General features: G+C 38.6%; 1 protein-coding gene across 1 annotated transcript in view; it reads left to right on the top strand.

Annotated features, from left to right (window-relative positions):
* Positions 1-24,062, top strand: part of LOC149252416 (ATP-dependent DNA helicase SRS2-like protein At4g25120) — a 429,434-nt gene extending 405,372 nt beyond the window's left edge. The window contains exons 30-32 of the mRNA XM_089459690.1: positions 15,526-15,588; positions 23,161-23,259; positions 23,375-24,062. Coding sequence (XP_089315816.1) covers positions 15,526-15,588; positions 23,161-23,250 — 153 coding nt within the window. The 3' untranslated portion in view covers positions 23,251-23,259; positions 23,375-24,062. The remainder of the gene's footprint in view (positions 1-15,525; positions 15,589-23,160; positions 23,260-23,374) is intronic.
* Positions 24,063-25,213: the final 1,151 nt, after the last annotated feature.

Raw genomic sequence — 25,213 nt, 5'->3', positions numbered from 1 at the left:
AACATATAGATCAATGAATGTTTGGGACATAACGATATGTGCTGGTAAGATCAAATATCAAGTGTCAGTTAGCAATCCAAAGCCATAAGTTTTATGCACACTCAATACACGAAAGAATGATTTCAAACTATTATGCTTAACATTGCTGGTACATGTATACCTATATAAATCATGACTGATGTTATGGATGTGATATCTATAATTTTATTTTTATTTTTACATATCAACATGAATGATGAGATGGAAATAAAATAATGAATACACTTGACTACTTGATGTGAAAATGAACTTACAAATATATTGGTTAGACATAGCCAAGTATGTTATATGAACTCAAAGATCAATATCATAGATGAGAGTTTATTAAGAATGCATAGAAAATCGTTATCTGAATACAATTGATTTTGAATATATTGATGCATATGTTATAATTGTGGGCAAGTGTTTACATTGCAGATAGTATCATTACCAAACCAACTACATGATGACAAAACTCCAAGAACAATTGAGGCTCAATGAGATTCCATGATAGGGTATTGACCCTAATTCTACTAGGAGGGGTGGAGGTGTTGCCCACCGTTTATCCTCCAAAACCTGGAGTCATGGGAGGACTGTGTAAGTCATGCTCCCCTAGACGTGTCATGATGACTGTCAGATGCTTACTCAGAAATCAGGTTGATATAGTCGAAGCTGCCATCCTTAGAGTTATGAATGGTTAGGTCAGTATAACTGATGCCATGGCATACTCTAGTAGAGTATGGATAGGATGGGAGTGGAAGAGATTAGGAAGGATAGGATGATTTTAGAATAGCTTGGGAACCTGGTTGGGGCAAGGCATGACCATTAAAGTTATAAACCTAGAAGTATTCAAAACACCAATTTTATAGTGTCCTCACATTAAATAAGAATTTAACCTCGATACACAACCCTAACAAGAATGTACTAATTGCTAAAATAAATATTGATAAAAACTCTAACTTCGGGACGAAGTTTTCTGAAGGAGGGGTGTATGTAATGACCCATCTTTAATATAGAGAGCACAAGAATATTAGCATGCATATGATAGCTACATATGCATGTATTGCATGTACTGCACTATTATATATATATTCTAAATTAACTATAAATGTTGAATATCACGACACTGCTTCAGATAGAAGTTACACCCTCACCCATCACCAAACATATTGCTTAATGCGTCATAATTAAGGAGAAAATACCTTAAATAATTTCAATGATATAAATTTAAAAGTATAAAGTAAATATGGTTATAAAGAAATAAATGTAAAATTTAAGTTAATTATAAATATGGTTATATATTTATATATCCCATAATATTAATAAATTATTAAAATGTGGAATTTAAATCAAAATAAAATAAATAAACTAAGGGCATTTATAGAAAACTAATAAACCTAATACACATGTCAATATCCTTGTAGCTTTGGACAAATAGAGTCACACGTTACAAAGGAAGGTGTCACCATGTAGGGAGCGGTGACCGCCAAGAATTGATACATAAAGACGGAAGGGGAGCATGAAAAGAGGGGGGAAGGAAAAATCAGTTTTTGGGGGAAAACAGAGGATTGCCTTCACCTTTGAAATATAGTGCAGAGAGGGGGAAATACAGAGAATGGTGATAGAAAATCAATCTGTTTGAGGGATGAGCCAAGGGCTCGATTTTGAACTGAAAATTGGGAAATTTTGAGCTGTTCTTGGAGTTTTGGGCATGGGGGCCAGTGGACTTCCATTTCGAAGTCCTCTGGATCTAGGAACCGCAGAGGTTGATCCCAGATAGGCAGGGAGGAATCAGTTGGTTTGGTAACGGAACCAGAAAACTTGGAGCAATGTGACCGACACCAGATGGGAGAATTAGGTACACAATTGCATTTAATTTGATAGAATTTTACAAGAAATCTGTCCATCTTGTTGAATTTTAATAACAGTCCTTACATTTGGTATTTACAAGAAATCTGTCCATCTTGTTGAATTTTAATAACAGTCCTTACAAGTGACTCCTACATCACACTGGACACATCGACATGCTACTCACACTTCGGCGTGATGACAACCTCATGCTCAACCTCCTCCTTAGGCTCCTAATATCTTAAGCTAGGTCTCCACCAGTAAAAGTGCCTCTAAATGTCTGTGCCCTGTCTACTCTTTTTGAGGATATCTGGTGCCTTGATTTTGTCGACTTTCCCCACACTGTGTAGATGGCTGCATCCCCACGGCCTGTGCACCTCTAGTGTCTCTACTGTAAGGATGAGGATGGATCCAGTCCATCACCTTCCTCAACTAGGCCAACCTCTCATCATTCCAACGGATTCCACCCCAAAATTCCTGCATATTGAATCTTCCTTGAGCCATGGGTTTGTCTATGGTTTCACCCGTCACTGTGCATACATGCCCAAATCTTCCATGATCTTGTTGGCTACCCCACAGCTGGCCAAGATCATGCTTTGATACCACTGTAATATTCCTAATTGGAAAATAAAAACAAATACCAAAAACATGAACTAGGAACAACAATTAAAATTAAAGTCCAAGCACTTGAATCAAAACATCATAGAAAATAAGTAGAATAACTAAGCCATTGTATTAATCAATGGGAATCTGAGTACATAATGAGTAAGAACAATGGAACTTGGGCTTGCTATGCAAACCCTAGGTGAAATCTCGTTAACGCAACTATTGAAATGGCTCCAAACTGATAATATACACTGCTTAAAAAATCTTCTATAGGTTGCCAAATGGAACTGGAAGTTCTGCTCAAAATATTGCCTGAAATGCTTTGAAATTGTAGCCATGAGCTCCTCTCCTCAAACCCGAAAATACCCAAAAAAGGTTTGGCCTATCTCCAAGCCAAAATCGAACCCACAAAATGATGCAAATTCCCTAGCTAACTAGCATTCGCCCTACTACAAGAATGAGGATTTCAACCATGAATATCGCTCGAAAAATTCTATAAAATTAGTTGGAGACTCCTCTCAATAAACCCACATAAACCGAGAAAGGGTTTGCACTGAATCCATCGACCCCTGGTGACCCCCAATAAGTGCAAATTGCCCAATTTGGCCAGAAAACGCCCTACAGTCTTGATACTGTTGAACTAAGCCCAAATATACCATTGGAAATTTCTCCCAACTATGACTAAACTCTCCCTTGAGGTATACCTCCAATCTCTTTCCCTTATCTCAACTCATCCTCTAATCCTCCAACACCTGCGCAAGGCTACCTGCAGACCATTGCGCACTTCCAGAAATGTAGAATTTCAGCCCCAAGAATTCCCTCAAACTCTCTAGATAAAATATCCAGATAAAATAATGAAAAACACCTACAAATCCTCCGATGTTTTGCTCATCTATAACTAATCTCCCCGCAAGTAATTCAAACCACTTATGGGCCCTGGAAGAAACACACACTAGCTATAATAACTTGCAAATATGCCGAATGGAAACTTTGAATTGAGCTCCCCAAATTATCTTCACTAGGGAGACACTTGAAGTTCTCTAAAATAAAGGTGGAATTCCGCCTGAAACTTTTGTGCTAAATAACACTTATTTTCTTGTGCTAAACAACACTTCTTTTCTTGTGCTAAACAACTCCAAGAGAAGATGTAATGTGAAGTGTAACAGTCAAAAAGATGATCAACAAATGAGTCCCTCCTCCTTTTATGATTTCTCCCCATGCTTCTAGACTCCCCTGTTAATTATTATTTTATTGGTGGGGGCCATTTTGCACTAAATGATTTTTTCCTTCATTTTAATAAATTAATATTTTGCCACCAATCTTCAATAAAATAATACTTGTCACCTTTCTCCAAAATAATAATTGCACCTTTTAATTAATATTACCAAAATTGGGCAGAATTTCCAAGCTCACAAAATTGGGGATATTACACACATGATCCTTGGCTACATTGAAAATAATCCATTTGGTTATGGATGGCCAGTAAGGTAGGACTACTTGGAAGGCTGAGTTGTTGATTTGCAAATTCCCATATCTCATTCCCCATCAACACCAATGCTATCCTTTCCTTCCTTGGACTGTAGTTGGATGGACCTTCCAAACGGTCTTCAAATCTCAGTCTAGTTGTAGCCATCCTTCCAACATGGAAATCAAATACTCAAATCAAAGAAATGTTATTTCTAGAAATTATTCTACTGTAAAACTCGTGACAAATCGATCTTCCACTCCCTCAAAGTTTATAGCTCTGATACTGTGTCAATTTTTCAATACTAAATTTGATTTAAATTCCTAGCAATTTATTTTAAGCCAAGAAAAATATATTCAACCCAGTGAATTATTTTATGAAAAACTGTTGAATAAATATACAAGGGTATTTTAACTTATAAAAATATTTGCCGCTGAAACACAAGTGAAAAAATAGTCACAACAATGGAAATTTTTTGCCTCCAATTTGTCCTCCATTAAATTGCTCATGAAAAATAACGAATCCCTTTATAGGGAAAACGACCCTCAGATAAACATAGTAATTATACAACAAAAATGGAACCTAGAAATCTCACCCCCCTGGAAACTTCAGCCCTCTGAAAACTCTACCTGATGGAAATTTTTGACCCTTAAAAAATTAGCTTCTCCAGCCTACAATATTGCCTCCCCTCTCCTACCCTTGTATGGTCTGCACCCTGGAAGAATAGCTCGCCCTTCACTTAGGTTGTATGACTCATTGCACAAACCTCCAAGATGAGTTTCAATGTCCCTGTAAATTTGGCCTCTTCTCTCCAATATCTTGGCCCCTTAAAAATTCTCTTACTAGAATCTCCTTGCTACTATTCCTTCTCTTTAGGCTTGACTCTCTCACTCCACTTGAGAAAATTTCTCTCTTAATGATTTGATGCATCTTTCTCCTCCCTTAGGCTTTATTTTATAATTATCATTGAGCCAAAACCTAAACCCTCAATATACGAAAGTTATAAAATCACTTTTTTTAGAAAAAATTAGCCCAATAGCCAACATTAATTAATTAATTAATTAATTAATCAATCAATGTGCTTTCCGTAAGTTGAAGTTAGGAATTAGCCCTGAGGGTTAGCTCAATTGGTCGAGTCCCTATTGTTAAAGCACCTTTGCTATTGAGAGGTTACAGGTTCAATTCTCTCGACACTTTCGGGGTCAAGCTCCATGGTTGATCCGGTAGGAAGTGATCCCTTTGGGTGAATTTGCTTGGTACAAATATTTCGTGAACATAGTGGTCACTGATCTCTTGGGTTTATGAACTGTTACTGCTCAAACTAGCAGGGGTCTTAGGAGGGGATCCTACAGAGAAACTACTAGGTCAAGGGCAACAGTAGAGTGATAGCCCACTGTCACCTCAGCTAAAGCTCCTTGTTCTTTATGGACTTTCACCGATGGGAGGAGACCCAATATAAAGGGGAATCACTAGATGAATGGAACAATGAGAGGGAAAGGAGTGATTCCTAAGGCCTATTCACAAGAGAGACTCAATTATATGGCTTTCTTGCTCAGGAAGCAAGGTGATATGCTCTCTAGGAAGGGCTAAGAGGATTCTCGAGGCTAGGGTTTGGGAATATATCTTGCAAAGATGATTCCTAGGCCTGGAAATCCTTATGGAGAATTGGTCTTTGTGTGATCTTTGTGGAATTGGCGTCAATAGGTAGTGAGACCACACAGGACCAAGCGAACCCAAAATTAGGTCAAAGGTATGCAATTGATCACCCAATGAGAGACTTGGCCTAATTAGGGAGGAGTAGAGGATCAAAGGACAAATTTTCTTTGAGATTTGAATTCAATGATCCTAATGAGGACATTAGCCAAGAGAAAAATAGGGCAAGAAATGGTGCTTGAGCCAGGGATTGCTATATCTCGAGATCCCAACGTCGGATTTGCTTCAAATTTGGAGGGCCTCTAGAGGAAACCTCAGCTTAGTTATGGACCAAAAATTGAATTGGATGGCTAGATTGTGAGATAATTGATGCCCTAGGTGACCCATGTAGGCTAGGCTTAGAAAAAGAGGGAGGTGAAAAGAATAGGTGTTGAAAATGATCACCTATGGAGGATTAGTGCCTTGTCCTTTGGGAGAGATGGAGTCAAGGAGGGTTTATGGTTTGGAAAGAGTTCACCCAATCGAGGAGGCCTTCAAACAACTTCACGTGGCATTAGAAATCAAAGGACAAATTTTCTTTGAGATTTGAATTCAATGATCCTAACGAGGACACTAGCCAAGGGAAAACTAGGGAAAGAAATGGTCCTTGAGTGGGCTTGGTATATCTTGAGATCCCATCATTGGATTTGCTTCAAATTTGGAGGGCCTTGAGAGAAAACCTCAACACAATTGTCGACCAAAAATTGAAGTGCTTGGATGGCTAGATTATGAGATAATTGATGCCCTAGGTGACCTATGTAGGCTAGGCCTAGAAAAAGCGGTAGGTGAAAAGAATAAGCGTTGAAAATGATCACCTATGGAGGATTAGTGCCTTGTCCTTTGGGAGAGATGGAGTCAAGGAGAGTTTATGGTTTGGAAAGAGTTCACCCAATGAAGGAGGCCTTCAAACAACTTCGCATGGCATTAGGGCATGAGAGTCGCTGCGTCAAGGTAATTATACTTCGATTTGCAATAATTGATGACTTATCGAGATGTATTTAGTCACAAAGTTTCTCTAGGAACATGAACCACATAGAAAAGAAAATCACAAAAGTCACTTCACTGAACATAGTACCTAGAATGTCTTGGACCACTCCCGCATGCTTGACACTTAGTCTATGCAAAAGTACCTGTCCGCTGCTATATCATCAACAAGAACCACATAAAACAATTGAGAAATGATTTGATAAAGGGTAAAACCTTTATTTTGGTCAATTGTGAAATTTTAAGACCATGAATTGAGCAAGTAATATATGCCATATGAAAATGAGCTAGAAAAGAGGAGGATCCAAAGATAGAGTGAAAGTGCTTTCCTAAAAGAAGAAAGGATGAGATGCAAACCTGAACTAAGATGCAGACTAGAAATTATATAGGATCCCTAACATACTTAAGCCAAGACAAATTGCAGAATGCAATATTTGCTATGATGTCAATATTGAGGAAGCGATAATGGGTGAGAGACTAAAGACCCCAAAGAAACATTAAGGGAGAGAATGTTGGGGTAATGTTCTTTCCTTGTCAAGGTTGATAACACAAGGTTATTTTCTAGCTCGGTAAGGCAGATGAGTGTGAGCCACATTAGAACTAAGAGAGGTGATTAACCTATAGGAGAATATGTAAGAGAATAAAATCACGTGGCCTGACTAGGAATGCACATGGCATTTGATCATGAACCTTCAGGTGTATTAAATATATCTCTCTTGTAAATGAAAGAGATATGGTTCATTTGTAAAAGCTTGTGTATACATTTATTGTATGGAAATGACTACTGCAGTAGTAGTAATCAAATTTGAATTGTCATTGTAGTGATCGGACTAGAGGCAGCAACGAAGGATGAAATTGTGCGATTGTGTAGGGATGAACTGTGGCGAGATTTAGTAGGAAACAAGGGGCTTGTATCATAAATTATAATTGTACATTACTATTTTTCACCCATTTTAGGGAGACAAATTGTACACAGAATCGCACCAATTTCTTTATACACAATGGCATTCTACCTTGTTAGATTACCAGTTGCTTTAAGCCATTCTCCTTTTGGACTTTGTGAGTTAGCATCAGAGATTGTAGAGCTGGAGATGGTGCACTTGTCGAGGAGATTCTGATAATTGGTGAGTTTCCTATGAAAAAGTGCTGATTCCCTCTGGGATTACACCTTGCTATGTAGGGTACCGTTCTCTAGAAGTGGGTGCATATTTATTATGGATGGTGCTTCTGCTATTTGTGGTTGAAGGAAAGGCACTTTCACTCTTGAATAGAAGGATGTATTTATTGCTGTAGCTACACAGTCCAGCAATGGGCGCATTAAACGATGGTTTTTGGTCATTTAGGGAGGCCCACGAGTGAGAGGTTACACTTGAGGCTTTAATAAGCCATTTTTGTAATGACCCCTTCATTTGGCTTTTAAAAGTGAAGGCTGAGTGCACTAGTTAACATATTTGTGAGGGAAACTTTCTGTGATTCAAAAGAAGTGCTTTAACGGAAAGCTACGTAATTCTAGTCATGCAGAGCTACGTAATTCTTCTTTCAATTGATAACAGAAGACATGTGATGGCTGTTGGATACTCTACTTGCTGATCTGATTTCTAGATTTCTGTCTACAAAGATCTAAACATTTTGATTTTGCCAATTTGAGTTAATCTCATGATATGTTGTGTCTAACTTTAGTAATAGATTGATAGGTGTTTAAGCTATGTTTTAGTTCTGCTCTAGGATTATTTTCATCCTTTAGTGCAGACCTGTGTATCATGTGCTTGAAAATTTGCATGGTGTCAGACGTGTGCATCTGAGATCTACAAGATGTGTATAGTGTGAGTTGATATCTATGAGAGGGATCAGTTGGAGGATCTCAGTGGGTGGGCATGATGCGTTTGCTTCATTGATTGAAGCTGATTTGAGCATGCGATAGCCACTGGGACGTGTGAAGGGTTGAGCTCTAGTAATTGGAGCTGCTTCATGCTTGGTCAGGCTGTTGTTGTTAATGATGAGCATGAGGGATAGTTTGAACTAGTTATTGGTTGTTTGTTTTCTTCCCTAATATGTATTTTCTAAACTATGTTTAAGAGGCTTCTAGGATGGCTTCTATGTGAAGTCTCAAATGAACAACAACATCAAATATACACATTAGCACGTAAATATGGAAAAAACATCAATATGTATGTTGTAGTGGATATATATTGTCTGCTTACATCTGAAGAATCATCGAAGGAGAAGGCTCTGGGATCTCTTGATTGAAGCTCAAATGGCCGCCCGTAATTAAGGCCCCCAAACCTATGAACCATAAAGAGCTGTGGGCCAGATAAGGAAACTCATAGGAGACATCTTGGACATAATGACCTAAAAATGTTACCTCTCAAGAGTGGCTAAGGATCCATCGACTTTGTTAACATTGTTGTTGCTTAGATTGTACAAGCATGGCGCGACAACGACTTAGGTCGGGGGTTGTCACTCTGATCCCCGACCTCTCTGTTCTAGCTGTCTCCCAACAACAGGCTATGGGGGGTAGTCCCTATGGAAGATAAAAATGCAAGACTTATTGGCAACCAACAAGTCTGGGAGACACGATTGAATGGCCTAGCCACTTGGTTGATTTTAGTAAGCTTTTGGAGACTAGATTGAATTTCTTATGAGACCAATGCCTTATGGAGTCAACTTGCTTTAGATCAATTAAGGACCAAATGACCAGATGAACAACCACTGCTTGAATGCTTAACTATCCTATATGCTATGCAAATCCTATGACTTAGGTGTGATGCAAAAAATTGCAGTGACACTAGGAAGCCGAGTTTTGTCTCTAAAAGAAGTCTTCTTTACAAGTTGAATTTCCTAGGAGAAGAAGCCATCTCAAGTGAAGGAGAGAGAAGGGTAAAAACACTATATTCTCCCACACGTGCAAAAACTAGGGTTTTTGTAGTAGCCGAAATTGCAGTCATAATTGCAAGTTCGAAGTTGAGGTCGAAGAAGAGAGTTGCAGCATGTGTGACACTGGTTTGACTTGGGTTGACTTTTCTTGAAGAAAGTTCTTCAGAGAGGTTTGACTTGGTCTTAGAGGGATCTTTATCAAGGGTCATAGGTCTTGGAGTTCGTCATTTGAAGTTCTATAAGAAGAGAAAAATTCTTATTGGTTTTTCTCTCAAGAGAAGAGGTTTTGACCATGGCTAGCAGCCTACATTTTGTGTCCTCTTGTCTCTTTGATCTTCATTGTTTGGTAGTTGTTTGATGATAGAGAACACAATAATAATCAAGTGAAAGAAGAAGTTAATAACAAGTACCTCAAGTTAAGTAAAAGAATATCACAAGCAGTTATCAAAGTAAGAGAAATCACCTAATCTAGCTGCCCCTAGATTTCTCAACAGTGCCCAATGGTACTCCTGATAAAGTCAGACATCCCATGTGTAGTGCGGAGATTGGTAAGAATTGACTTTTATAGGCACATAATGGTGTTCAGGTTTGTCTAAAAAATGCCAAGGGATCTGAGTCCGTAGAACAAAGCCTCATGAGGACAATATTGAAAAAATTTTAGAAGTCTACAAAGTAGCAATAGACTTTTGAAGAGCCATGATGTGCCTCCTCAATGATGGTCCAGAGTGCAAGGATGTGATTAGTGGATTGATATGTTAGGTAAAACCTTGCTTTCCCCCTATCTCTAAGGAGCCTCCTCTCAAGCAACCTATAGAACTTCATATGAAAAATCATAGCATAGAGCTTCGTGAAGATATGGCCTGCCATCACTGTCCTATAGTTGTTTGGACCTACATTGGGACACAATTTATGGATTGAGTGAATAGTGTGTTGTGACCGAGCCCATGGAAAACATGTATACATAACATGATTAAACAAGTCACGAGTAAGGTGGCAGTCTGCATTATGAATACTATGCTTGAAGAATTGTACTTGGAACCCTTCCTCATTTGCCGCTTTGTTGGTACTCAACTCCCAAATAGCCTCGTAGATGTCATGATATGAAAAGAAATAGTAGGAAGGGTATGGGGGAGAAGTGATTTAAATTGTGGCATGTCCAAGGATATATATAGTGTGGAGGTATGGGAGAACATGGAATTTGGGTTGAGATCCAGTGGGAGAAGGGAGTGGCAGAGGAAGATGGTGTGCTAGAAGTTTTTAGGGGTATGAAGAAGGGAAGCACAAAATTCAATTATCCTCCGTGAGATGAAGAGGGATTTCTTGTGGTAGAGGCATTAGTAGCAACTTTTAAGGCTAGGATAAGAATGCCAATCATGGAAGAAGGCATCCCAAAGTTGGCGATGGAAAGCTTGCAATCTATGTTATACCATCAATTCATGGGGCATGAGCCATATTTTGGGTAACAAGAGATTGACTAAGTAACTTGGGTTTAGGATTTGAGGGATCCTTCCCAAATGGAAAAAATAAGACAATCATATTTGGCGGATGCAAAGTTGATAGATGGAGATAGGGGTTGGGGAGGAGAAATTGGTGGAGATGCATTGAAAGGGTGTTTGGGTCTCCTTTGTCAAGAGAATAGTGGTTTGGGGTGGACTTGAATAAGCTGGAGTGAGGGGAAGGAAGGGTCTACCTTGTGGGAGAAAAAAGGGAGGGCATGATCAACCAAGGGGATGGGGGTTATAGAGAAGTGGTACACCCAAGGAAGTAATTTTGGTTTAGTCATGACATAACCAACTACACTAGCTCCTTTGCTATGTGGGAAGCATGTGAAGTGACTAGAACCTTGGAAATAAGGGAAGGTATTTAGTATCAACAACTTGTGAGATTACCCTAGTTGTACAAAAGGCATCTTCGAACTAGTCATGAAGAGGGATCTAGAGAACTCTAATGTGGGTGTTGAAGTCACCTATGGGGATGAACTCCCCAATGTATGAATATTGAGTGACGTTGGTATATAAGTTTCAGAAGGGGTCTCAATCAGAATGGATGACAAATAATGATGATGCTGGTGGGAAGTAGCAAATAATGATGTAGATGAGATTGGAGAGAGGGAAGCTACAAACTTGAATCCACATACATCTGGCCAACTCATCTAAGGCTACCATAGAAACCCTGTTCCAAAGGGAATATGTAGTTAAATAAGCTACTCCACCTAAACCTCTAACACTAATAGAAGACCTCATTTCCTATCTACAAATTGAAGGCCAATGATAACTGATAATGTCCAAGAGAGGAAAGATAGGGTTGGCATGGGTCTCAATGACAAAGAGGATGTTCAACAATCTAAGGGAATCATACATCAAGCTTGATGATGACCCATTCATCATCAAGCCCATGGATCCATTGCCATTTCAACAACTGATGGATATGCTAACACCCTAACACATCTCTTGCTTAGCCCGTCATTTGGAAGCTCTAGATTAGTGTGGTCATTCAGGTGGGAAGGAATCTCAAATGATTGCTATGAGGTTCCTAATGACTACCCATTTCCCTGCCTATTGTGCTTCCATAACCACGTCCCTAGAGTGTTCAAGCTCAACAACTTGAGATCTAGTGAGATCTTCATCAAGGATGATCTTGCTGGAGGGACAACACAACTTCCACTTTATCTTAAGGGCCTAAAACCTATCAATTGTAGTCTTGAACCAAAGGAAAAAAGTGGAGTCAGAGCCAAGCCAAACCTTGTCAAGGGCCGCATCAAGGAGATCTAGGATATCTTGAAGCAACATGGCCTTGATCTGTATAGGTCATGGCGATAGAGAGGTGAGGGGAGACCCCTCACTTTAACATTTAGCTCCCGTTCCCACCTAGTTTGGTATGCAATGAGCTTAGTTTGTACAACTTCTTTAACCATTGTAAGTGGGGTTGTGAGCATCCTTCCCGCAGACCACTTGTGCCAATGAATTAATGTATGTTTCATTTTATTGATTAGAGGTGGTTTGTTGATTCCCAATCTCTTCTAATTCATTCTTGAGGTTAAGAATTTCTGCATGTAAGGCATCATGTGCAGATTGGAGATCTTCTTGCACTTTATTTTCATTTAATAGTTTCTTGAAGGATTGGTTTTCTCACTCCACATCCGAAAGTCTGCTTGAGAGTTCGAGCACTACCTATTGTACCTATTTTAGCATTGAGGTGAGACTATGATTTTGGGTAGCTAATAAAATTGGGTTTGTTGAGAGGGTTATTGTGCTCTCGTGTTAACATTGTTTCCCTTTGTAAAATTTGAAGAAAAAGAAACCTCCGATTGATTATTCTTTTTCTCTATATCCGAAATGCGAGGTAAGGATCTTTTGGAAGTAATGGAAGAGGGGGGAATTGAAAGGAGAGGGGTTATGCACAAGGGGTTTAAGGAAGATTGTGTGTCATGTCCCTTCCCAAAAGAATTTGTAACAGGTTTTGTCTCTCCACAATTTTTACAAATTTTGCTAATGAAAAAGGACCCAAGCAATTTTGACTTAGGAACTTAGGAGAAATGAGGCCAGATTAATTTGCTAGTGGAAAGTGGGGGCCACCCACGTGGGAAAATGCATTGGGCAATTCCAATTGCCTTGGAGGGAATTTGTATGGTTGTTGGAGGGGCCCACATGAGGCAAAGGGAGGCCCAAAAAGTCATAAGGAGGAAGAGCTCCTCACTTGGGGATCATTCATTCTTGCATATCGAAAATCACTTGACTGTTTGCTCGAGTTGCTTAGCCGAGTCAACTGGCTGCTTAGCCACGAATCTCTCAAGCAGGAGATTCAACCTTACCTTTGGGGGACTACGAGTGCCACCCTAGGAAGGCAGTTTCATAGCATCTTGAGGAGCACCAGGGAGTATTCATAGCCAACACATTCAGCCATAATCCAGCAGTGCGTATTTTTGGGCCAGCAGAGAAGGGAACACATAGTTGTGGGTAGAGCTTCTTTGGGCCAGCACTAGCCAGAGGAACCTAGAGAGTTGAAGGACATTAGGAGGTCAGCACTTGGGAGGAGTTTTGGAGCAGGTGGGTGCAGCAAATAGGCAGTTTGAAACCCAGCCTTGGAGGACAATGCAGAGGGCCAGTATGGGCATCACATGGGTCTTGAGGGAAAGAGCCACAACACCGGAATCACAATTGGGAAGCAAGGAAATTCATAGGATGTCTCATCCCAGTGATTTGGGGTAGTTTTGGAGAGCTTTCCCAGCGTCATTCAGGCAGGCTAAGTTTGCCAGTTTCAGTAGAGGACGAACTCCTTGGGGATCGAATTTCAGAAGTCTGAACTAGGCCAAACCCTTCTTGGATTTTGGTGGGTTTTTTCTAAGGATCCGGGAGCTGAAGTTTTATAATTTTCTGAGCACAGAAGCAGTGATTCCAACCTTTTTGTTCCAGCAGACAGTGCAGTTTCTGGGCAGCGCAGATCAGTTCTAGTGCAGCAGCTGGGCAGCCCTCAGATCAACATTTGCTCACTTGGGTTTTTTCACGCTTGTCCTTAGAGACAAGCCCGGGTGCACCATTCCATTCATTGTTGTATCTGTGCTTGATGATTTAATAAAATGGGTCAGCAGTTCTCTATTTCCGGCGTTTTCATGGGCATATGATGTGTATTTCACATTTCTGATTGCTGGATTGTTTGCTTGCTTTTTTTATCACTTAATTTCCTATTTAGGAACATTACATTGTAGTTGAGTGCATTGACTATCTAGAAGAAAGGGAAGGGGATAAGGGTGTGTGGGGGCCAAGGTTGCGGGATTTTTACAATCATCATTTTCCAAAATCCTTTGGAGCATCTATTTTATACACACACACACACATATGTACATACGCACATACCAAGGTTCTCTGTTCTATTTGTGGATGAAATGTAGTAAAGAACTAAAGTTGGAAATTGATATGACTGCAAGGGCATGATATATGGGAGTAAATGTATAAGTGATGGGGTGAGTGCATATGTAATAGGGATTGGCCTAATGAAGGGCCCTCATGTGCAATGAGTGAGAATAGTTATATTTAGGTGTAGATATAGTCATTATTGGAACATGAACATATGATTTGGATATGTGGTTTTACACATAAGAAAGTGCAAGAGAGCAAGCCTGCAAAGAAAGTGCAAGAGAGCAAGCCTGCAAAGAAAACGCAAGGTAGCAAGCCTTCAAGTATGAGAGGAGATTGCTAGAACCATACACATGTTTTACATTCATTTGTATTTAGACTATTGTGTACAAAATTGTGGGGAGGGGGATCAAGGTTGATGAAGTTCGCACTGTAATATAATGAGGTGGGTGAGTGATCAGTTTGGACGAAATCACCTAAAAGACAGAAGAATAAAGCATGAAATATAAATGTACAGATATAATACATGTTCACTAGACTAAAGCTCATGACACTTGATGTGATATTAAGGAGGCAGGCGAAGACAAATGTCTGCACAGTGCAAACGAAGATTCAGCGAGAAAGTAGAAACAGGCATTTATGTTAGTTACTCAAGAGATGGCAATCTGACAAGCAACATGCCAGTTTCGACATTTCTAGACAGTGACCTCATCAATGCTGAAAATCTGAGTGTTGGAGTGTTGTCACGACAATTGTGAGCACTTCTTATCTACTTTCAAATTCAGAATGGATATATTTAATCAGAAATCTTATCATTTTCCGATCTTATGTCTTAAGTTATGTTGAGAACTCTATCAAAGGTTTTTGTTGTGCTGAAATAATAGACTATGTTTTCATAATGTTCCATGGTACAGTTTTCTTAATGGATTGTCTAGAGGGATACCATGATCAGTTGTAGTTTAAATGTACAGATGATATTCTCTTCAGTTTCAGCTTTGAAGGAAATTGGTTTATGAGCTGAATCTATGTCTTGTCTGTCAACTTGTGTTATAGGATATAGCTTACGTTGACAAAGAAGACTTTAAACTTCTACATTATTTTTCAGTGCCATTACATTAACATCCACTCCTTTTTTGATCCAATATACATGCAATAAAGTGTTCCTTTTTTTATATATATTTGCAGGAACATTTTCAAAGACAAGGTGCTGAACGTGCTATGGTTTCAACTGCCGCCACAGCCAAGCAGGTAGTTTCTATTGATAAATCACTGCTTGATTGGATGGTCAAATGACATTTGTCATAATAAGCAGTAGGCCCTTAAGGTATTTATCTGTTGGAATGCGCTTTAAAGTATGCCATCCAATTAGGCTTAGAAAGATATATAGCAGGGGATTCAAAATGCATTTTTTTTTATTATTATATAATAGCCCAGAAGTATGTCATATAGAATCTCTTAAACTGAGTTGTCCTGCTATGATAGCCATATCTGTGCTATCAAAGTCAACCAGGACTTGCTGCTGGTCTCATCTGCACCTACTTGGGTTTGATAACCCAGATAATGTCTTATAGAATCTGTTTGTCTGAGCTGTCATGTTATGATGGGCATATCTGTGCTGTCAAAGTCAACCAGGACTTGCAGTTAGTCTCATCTGCACCTACTTGGGTTTGAACCCAGGTTTCCACATTAATACAGGCCTGATCACCATGCTGCTTACCACTAGACCATACTCCCATGGGCATCACAATGCAGATTTCCATAATTCATTTTTGGTATAGGAAGAATCATTTGATAGTAATATTTCAGAAAGGAAAGCATTTAATTTTACTTACTGAACTTTCTCCCATGTATTTTTGGTTACTCATGCACTAGAAGTAATGGTTGTGGCCTAAGTAACCTGACACATGGATTCAGGATTCGTCGGATACGGGGATTCGAGTGTCGGATTCAGACACAATGACCCCCTGAAACAGGACACATTCGGATACGTTATATATTATTTTATTAAAAAAATAAAAAATATATATATATATATATATATTTATATTTATATTTATATTTAAAAAATAATTATATATATATATTAAAAATTAGATATTTCTTACAGAAATTCTCATTAATGATACAAATTCATTGATTTCAAACATAGATCTTGATTCTTCATCTAGATGTAAGTTTTACTATTTACAAAGTAAGTTAGTAACATTATAGCATGCATAGTACATACAAAATTCAAATACATGTCACATAAATGATAAATCAATGAATCATAAATTCTAAACTCATAAATGATAAATTATAATACATATTCGATTCATCAATGATCCAATCGGAGAAAGACAAGATAGTAAGATAAAGATAAAGACAATGACAAGTGTAGTTTTCTCATTAAGTCATGAAAATCAAAATGTGTTACATAGGTAGTGCAATGCCAATGACAAATAGAAATAGAAAATACAAAACAACTACAATTATACAAGCCTCAAGGTAGTAGGTAGCCCATGACTCATGAGTCATCAATCCTCATAGTCATCATCAAAATCAGCATCACTCTCCTTATCATCATGGTCACCACTGCTCTCCTCTGCATCCTTCTCCTCCCCTGTATCTAAAGTCGTCTATGCATCTGCTGGTGTGGAGGATGACCCCTCTATAGTATCACAATGATCAAATCTAACAGGCTCTAGCACTGGATCATTGAGATCCATGTTGGCCAATGCCAACTCAACATTGTTGTCCAGATCCATATCATCAGGAAAGACATCCCACATCTTTGTCTTTCCCTTCAACCACTCTTCCCTCTGCCTGTAAATAAGACGAAGGTTGGTGTGCACATACACCATTGTCTCTGCCCTGGACTGCTCAAGCCTGCTCTTCTTGACACTATACAAATTCCAATATGTGCTCTAATTCCTCTTGCAACAAGAGGATGAAGTCACCTGAGAGAGGAGCTTCATGGCTAACTGCTGTAGAGGAGGGCTTGTTGCCTCATGATTTTCCCACCAAGAATAAGGCTTCTTAGCCCCCTTGTCTCTAATCACATAATATCCTGCAAATCGACCAATGCCAGTGGAAAAATCTACAAAGGCATCCTCCACCTCATCAAGCAATGCTCTATCCTGAAAAACCCGCTTGAATGCATCTTTCGTCCCCTGTGAGATTTCACCATCCATGTGAGGAGGGAATCTGCGAGAAGGTGCACCATTTAGCCACTCATGGCTGTAGTATTTTGGGTTCAATGAGTGATCCAAACAATGTAAAGGTGTGCAATTCTTGTCCCATTTGCTGACAAGAATATCCTGTATAGTACCACAGAAGGCCTTTGGTCATGTCTCATACTTGGTGAACTCACTCTATAGAATAATGCTCCTTACAGACTCAATCACGGAATCCCATCCCTCATAAACCTCTCCTAGGATGGGTTTGTCTGTATTTGCAAATCGAAGCAAAGAAATGATAGGGTCCATGATCTGAATAATTAGATCTACCCTCTCCCACCAAGCATCATCTAGCACTGTGTCCTTCACTCTTTTAGAGGCTACTTGATTTGTCTTTCTCCAAAAAGACCAAAACTCTGAAATAACCATGGCCCCAAGAGCAGTCTTAACCTCCCTCAACCTCTTCAACATGATGAATGAAGAGGCAAACCATGTATCCACAATCTTCAACAATGATAGATTGTTGTACTCCTTGTAGATAGTGAGGGCATTTGTATGATTTTGTACAAAGTTACGGATATGCCGTGCATCCTCAATAATGTTACCAATCCAAAGCACATCAGAAGCAATGGATTTCAGTGCTAAGTTCAATGAATGGACAATGCAAGGTGTCCAAAACACTTGTGGATATTTAGCTTCCACAATCATGCCAACAACCTTGCAAACAGGTGCATTATCTGTAATGATTTGCACACAAGAATCAACACCTACATCTTCAATAACTTTAATAAACAACTCACCCATATATTGTGCATCCTTGTATTCTCCAAGTGTATCCACTGCTTTCAAGAAAACTAGACCATTCAAGGAAGACACCATGAAGTTGATGAGTGGGTGCCATGCTGGATTTGTCCATCCATCAGAAACAATGCTAACTCCAGATGTTGGCCATGATGCTTTAATAGGCTCAAGCATTTTTTGCACCTCTTTTTTTGCTTTCGTCAACAATGTGGTTCTAAGCTTCTCTGAACCAGAAGGCACATACTATGATGGAGCCTCGTGAGTTAGAGCTCAGCACATCTCAATAAATAGAGGTGAGCATGCAACATTAAAGGATATGAAGTTTTGATAGAAAAAAAGGCAATGGTGAGATCAAGCTCTTCCCGTTTCTCTTTTTGAAAAATCTTGTCCATTGGACCAAGTGAAATTGCCTTTCTTTTTGCTGCTTGTACCCCAATAGAACTCTCAGAGGGAAATTTGTTGCTGCCTTTCCTCAAAAATGGAAGGGGGTCATCATTCTTGGTTTTTTTAATTTTGTAGCCACATGTGCCATACCAACATTGAACACTTTTTCCATTGCTTTCCTTTTTTGTAAAGGAACTTGTGTACAAGCTCCAACTTCACAACCTGGTAAAGCCAACAAATGGCCTTTCACACAATGTTCCACCAAGGTTCCGGGACAAGGGGGCGAGGGAGCGAGGGGGCACGAGAGCGGCCTATGCAAAAGCTCCCCACTATTTTATAGGAAACGTGGGGGAGCGTCAGGGTCTTAAAAACCTATAAATATAAAATATAATCTATTAATTGAATCCACTATGACAATTTGGTTTGAATTGAAAAGCTGCAAAGCATGATCATTGATATGAATATCATTATCTAAATTTCTAATATCATATAAAATAATAAATTTAAAATTCTAATTTATAATCATACATCAATGATCATACATTATAACAAAATACAAAGACAACAATACCACCATCTTCAGCATTCTGATAATACACAGCAAACCTCAACAATGTCGTTGTAGAAGATCACTGTAGATCTATTCTTCCTGCATCTCTGTTATCAATAAAAGATCTTAATCTCAGAATCTTAACACTTCTGTCCTCTGCAACTTCAACAATATGTTATCAAGGCAACTCTGTTCAGTTCTAGGCCAAACTGCTATAATCATTGGTGAGTTTTGCCCATCTATACATAGTATCAATTACAAGGATATACAAAACAACAGTGTTGTGTTATGCTCATGTGAATTCTATTGTCAATTGTATCCTTGTTGAAGAGTGACTGTTGTGCAGACTCCTGATGGCATAATAAGATGCTAATGCCTCTGTCCACTGATGCACATTTGTGTCTAGAACATTACTCATACTTCTATCATAACTCCAAAAATCTGCAATCTAAACTTGTAGCTTCCATATCTGACAATTTGGCTATATGTATTTCCGCTTCTGCTCCTTTACTTTGAAACGCTTGTTTAAATTCAAATTACAATTACCTCAAGGATTACTGTAACTTGATTATATAGATACTTGTAAGACACCAGTTAGGGTTACTTAGAGAAATAAAAAATACTTCAACGTGATCGGTGTGTCTTTTAGAAAGCAAGCATTGCCACACAAAAGTTAAGTTAATTTGATGCTGAACTTCTTTGCCTTCTAATATTTCTTATCGTCACAAACTCAATTCTTCACAAGAGGGAGCCTCTGATGTTGATCATCCATAGTGAATCTTGAAGAGCCGAGCTTTGAGAGAAGCAAAGAAGCATTGATGAGTAACCACTTCAGGGATGATATCCTCACAGAATGTGTAGGGTAATATTGAGCAACAACCACAGATAAATGAATTTGTTTGGATTAAACTCAGAATTTGTCTAATCAAAGGGCCGACTGTTCATAATGATAGAAATCCTCAAGATCTGTCTTCAATTCTGTCTAATATGTGCACTCCAGAATTCCTGCAAATAACCAAATCACATTACCAATGTGATAGCCATATCAAGGGTCCATTATGCAATCTGCAATGTTCCAACAGATGCCATCGAGGTTCCATGCATGGGAGTGATCAGATCTAGTAATAACAACACACACAGCGCGCGAAGGCTGTGTGTGTTGTTATGTGTTCACCCTGCCGTTTTTATAACATGAAACAACTAAATTCCAAAACCCTACGCTTAGTTTAACTGTTAATTAAAGATTAGTTTTAGGGTTAAGTTAATTAAAATCGTCTTTTTTTTGCATAAACGTGTGCCACGTCCCCCTGAGTTTCCTCATTTTTGGGGGCGTGGGGAAACGTCCCCAAGTCCCCAGAGCGTGGGGGAGCGAGGAAACTAGACCCCTAGGGGGGGGGGGGGGGAGTCCCCGTGGAACACTGCTTTCACACGAAAATATGTGCCTATGAAAATATTGTGGCAAAAGTTGCATCTCCAATTCACATTGCCTTCTCCCTTCACCTAAGTCACCGGATTCGTCCTAAACCCCCTGCGAATCCCGAATCCGGCGAATCCGACACGATTCGGTCCGGATTCGTGTCCAAATCACAGGACACGTCGTGTTCGAGGGCGTGTCGCGATTTTCAAAAGCGTGTCACGATTTTAGGACACGTGTCCGGTTTCCAGGACTCGCTAAGCTCAGCGCGGGAATGAAAAGGGCGTGTTTGCTCATTAAAATTGTCATTTGGCAAGTGATTTGTGCTGTTGGCAAGTGATTTGTGCTGTTGGAGCAAGGAGTAAAGCATTTTGGCAGCTTCATGATCAAGTCTAGGCCCTAGTATTGATATGCTATTCATGGTAATGTTAAATTCTTAAAGTAAAAGTGACATTCTCCTTAATCTTCATTTTCATCCTTTTACTTAAATTTTTAACATTACCATGAAATGACTCAGGATGTTTGAGAGTAGTTCAGACCTCATTGGATTTCATATGGAGAAAGTAGAATTTTAGATTTCATTCAAAATCCAGCAGACTTATCAGTTTTTCAGGATTTTTGGATTGGGGGATTGCAATGTTTCCATTGAATTTTGTCATGTATTAGGGTATGGAACTCGTATTTAATCAAGAGCACCAAACCAAGAGCTTCTGAATATGTCGCTCCCACTCCCGTTTTCGCTCCTGCTCCCCGCTTTCGCTCCCACTCCCAAGTAACATTGTTCCTGATGATATGGGTCTGGACACCACTGTCGAGTTGGCATTGGCCAACATGGATCTCAATGATCCAGTGCTAGAGCCTGTTAGATTTGATGACTTAGAGGGGTCAACCTCCATACCAGCAGATGCAGAGGCGACTATGGATACAGCGGAGTAGGAGGATGTAGAGGAGAGCAGTGGGGACCATGATGATGGGGACAGTGATGCTGATTCTGATGCTGATTGATGCCTTGAGGCTTGTATACCTGTAGTTGTTTTATATTTTCTATTTCTATTTGCCATTGGCATTGCACCAACACTACCTATGTAACACATTTTGATTTGATGACTTAATGAGAAAACTACAGTTGTTAGTGTGTTTATCTTACTATCTTGTAGTTGTAAGTTGTCTTTCAGTTATGAATTATGAATCATGATTTAAATTTTTAATAGATTTATCATTTATGTGACCAGTACCACTAACATTTATTTGAATTTTGTATGTACTATGCATGCTAATAGCTATAGATGAAGATCTATGTTTGAAATCAATAAATTTGTATCATTAATTAAAATTTGTGGAAGAAATATGATAATATCTAATTTTTAATATATATGTATATTTTTTAAATATATATATATTTTTTAATAAAATAATATATAATGTGTCCTAACGTGTCCTGTTCCGGGGGGTCAGCGTGTCCGAATCCGACACCACGAATCTCGAATCCTACGTGTCCCGAATCCCCGTGTCAGGTGACTTAGCCCTTCACCTTGCTACTTGGCCCATCCTCTCTTGTGACATATTTCCACAAGGGATGTTTCTCAATGTTACCTTTAGGAGGAAGTCTTCCCTCAACATTACTTGCAGCAGACTCTGATGAAATTGGGGGAGGAGGGGCATCTCCAATGGGGACATTCTTCCCCTTCCTTTGCCCCCTATCTGCTGCCCTTGATTGAGCCATGAATACTGTAAAAGAATAAACAAAACATGCACAAATTTGTAAAAGAAATGCATATACAAACTGTTGTAATACAAATGCAAAAAAATAGAACGGAAATGCATTTACCTGTTGCTTGAATCTCCTTGAAAACGCTCCAAACCCTTGGCTCCTTGCTCCAAACTCCTCACAACAAACCCACAGCTCAACTATTGCAAAAGAAATGACAGAGAATGATGAAAAAAAGAGTCATTTGCGCCCTTTATTGGCCGCACGGGTCCAGAATTCTGGATTCATGTCCAAATTTCGGGATTTCGGGACACGATCCGGATTCGATCGTGTCCCAATTGAACACGACGTGTCACGAAATCTGGACACAATTTAGGTCGAACCGTATCGGATTCGACGGATTCGGACATGTGGCCCTCTAAGAGCGAATCAGGTTTCAGAGGTTGTGGCTAATATTTTAGTAATATCATAGTAATTTCTTCAACAATAAGAGAAGATTGATCCCATACTTATCATAGTTAGGAAGCCTTAATGGAAAAAGCTGCAACGTATAATAATGGAAAGAACTACGTTTGGTAATTATTACAGAATATAATGAATTATTTTTGCTTTTCCCTGCATAAAGATATATACAAATCATGCTGTGAATTTTAACAAGTTAGAGTCAAAGTGCATGGCGTGGCTTCTATTGTTGGATTTTTGTATCTGTATAGCCTAATTATGTTGCCTGCAAATTCTAATGATTATACCATTCTTACATTTCAAGAATAAATAATCTAAACAATTTGTTGGTGGATTATTGCAGATTGCGTATCTCCAAAGCCTTGGGTGTACTATTACTCCAACTTCTCGCCTACATGCATCTCGTCTGATTGAACAATACAAATCACTTTGAGAAGTTGAGGTACATATATGGTCAGCTTAGAAGCTTTTAACATGATTTCACCTATTTTCCATTGCATTTCAAACATATATTTTATTTGACATTATCTAAAAGTTCCTGTCCTTACTATCCACAGGGCTGGCATGGGCAAAACTGGAATGAAAGCTAGTTTTCCTTGTTCGTTGCTGGGTTCATAAGCATGGTTGTACATGTGACAAATTGCATCTTGACTGACTGTACACAAAACTATGCTTCAACAAAATGTAATACTTATTATTAAATTGTATCTTCCTGAATAAATCAAGCAAGGAGCATTGTATCCAACATGAGCACATGCAAAAGATGCATAACACATATATATTGATTGAATATATTAATATTATTCTTGATCCAATCACTAGCTTGGTTCCATTAACTAAGTAATGGAAAGAACTGCAGGTCCTTACCATTCATTGACCGTTGAAAACAATGAACATCTAAGGCCTTTCCATAACATGAAAATCTTCAGAAATTTAGATCATGGAATGGAAATGTAAAAAATGTGTGTTCGGATAATACAAAAAGCATGAAAGGATTAATGCCAACTCGGTTTAACACTGAAAAGCGACTTCCATATGTTACAAGCATAGGAATTTTTGTCATAACCATGGAAGGGCATGATAAGAAGAGAACGAGGGAGTGTGTATCATAACGAATTTTCAAACAGAATGCCATCAAGTGAAAGAACAGTGAATGCATCTTGAAATATGGATGGTGAATATGGGTGATGTAATTAAGAAAGTATGATGTATTTCTTTAATTATATCAATAAAATCCCCGAGAAAGCTATATTGCAAAAGTTCAATTAAAACAATAGATGACCCAGAAAAGTGAGATGAACTATTAGAAAAATCAAATCAACTGAAGCTCGATAACAGCTTCACACCTAGACACGGTGTTGCTAAGGAAGGCGTACATTGACAAAATAACAAGTTGTATGACCTTTAGTGGAGGACTCGTTGATAGAACAGCTGTCGTGCAAAACTTGTTGATTGAACACAATTGCTATGGTCAGAGGTTAGTGGATGTGGATGTGCAAGTTATGAGATAAAATGTTGAGCATGAAAATAACATATCTATGCAATTCTTGTTTGCATTGGTGTTCACATCATGTACAAGATAATTGACTTTACCAATATATTCGAACTATTGTTTACAACAAGTAATTCCATTGAATATGGATATTTAAAAACAGTAATGCCATTTTAGAGAGATTTTTTAAAACAATATGATATTCCTATGTGTAATGAGTTTTAAATATGTAAATATTGTTCACACCTTGTTTAGGTGTGGCTGAAAAAGATATACATAGGAAAAATTAAGAACGTGTATAATATTTGGTGCAAGGGTTAACGGAATTCAATTGAGATCATCAGAGATTTAGTGGATGTGCAAGTTATGGGTGACAAAAATGTTGAGTACAATGAGGATATCATGCAATTCTAGCTTGTATCAATAATCTCATCATGTACAAATGATTTAACAGTATATTTGAAGAATTGCTGACAACAAATAATTTCGTTCAATATGGATGTATAAAAGCAACGACCCTAGGTTGGAATGATTTTTGAATGCAGTGTAGTAGTAATTATTTAATGACTATAAAATAGGTAAATAAATAGTGCATAGTAATTATAATAATGCCCATAACCTAAATAAGGGACACGACCCTTCACCTTCATGACTCATCAATGGATCTAAGTACATTATCACAAGGCTCATTGTAAAATCATTTCATTCATTTAATTTATCAATTGCATATTAATCAGGTATAGATTTCAAATATGTTTTAGTTTATGTTGGATATTTTTGCCTATATAAATAATCATTCATTACATTGGTATAAGAGTCCTTTCTCGAGACTTCCACTGATTTTGACCTTTGGCCACTCATTTTATCTGAGATTCTCTGAATTTTTTACACCGAACAGCATTTG

Source organism: Pinus tabuliformis, chromosome 7, assembly GCF_031772625.1.
Source record: "Pinus tabuliformis cultivar Carrire ecotype Pingquan chromosome 7, CPIR1, whole genome shotgun sequence".
Taxonomy (NCBI): Eukaryota; Viridiplantae; Streptophyta; class Pinopsida; order Pinales; family Pinaceae; genus Pinus; species Pinus tabuliformis.
The sequence above is the reverse complement of the archived record's forward strand: the minus strand, read 5'-3'. Positions and strand labels throughout refer to the sequence as shown.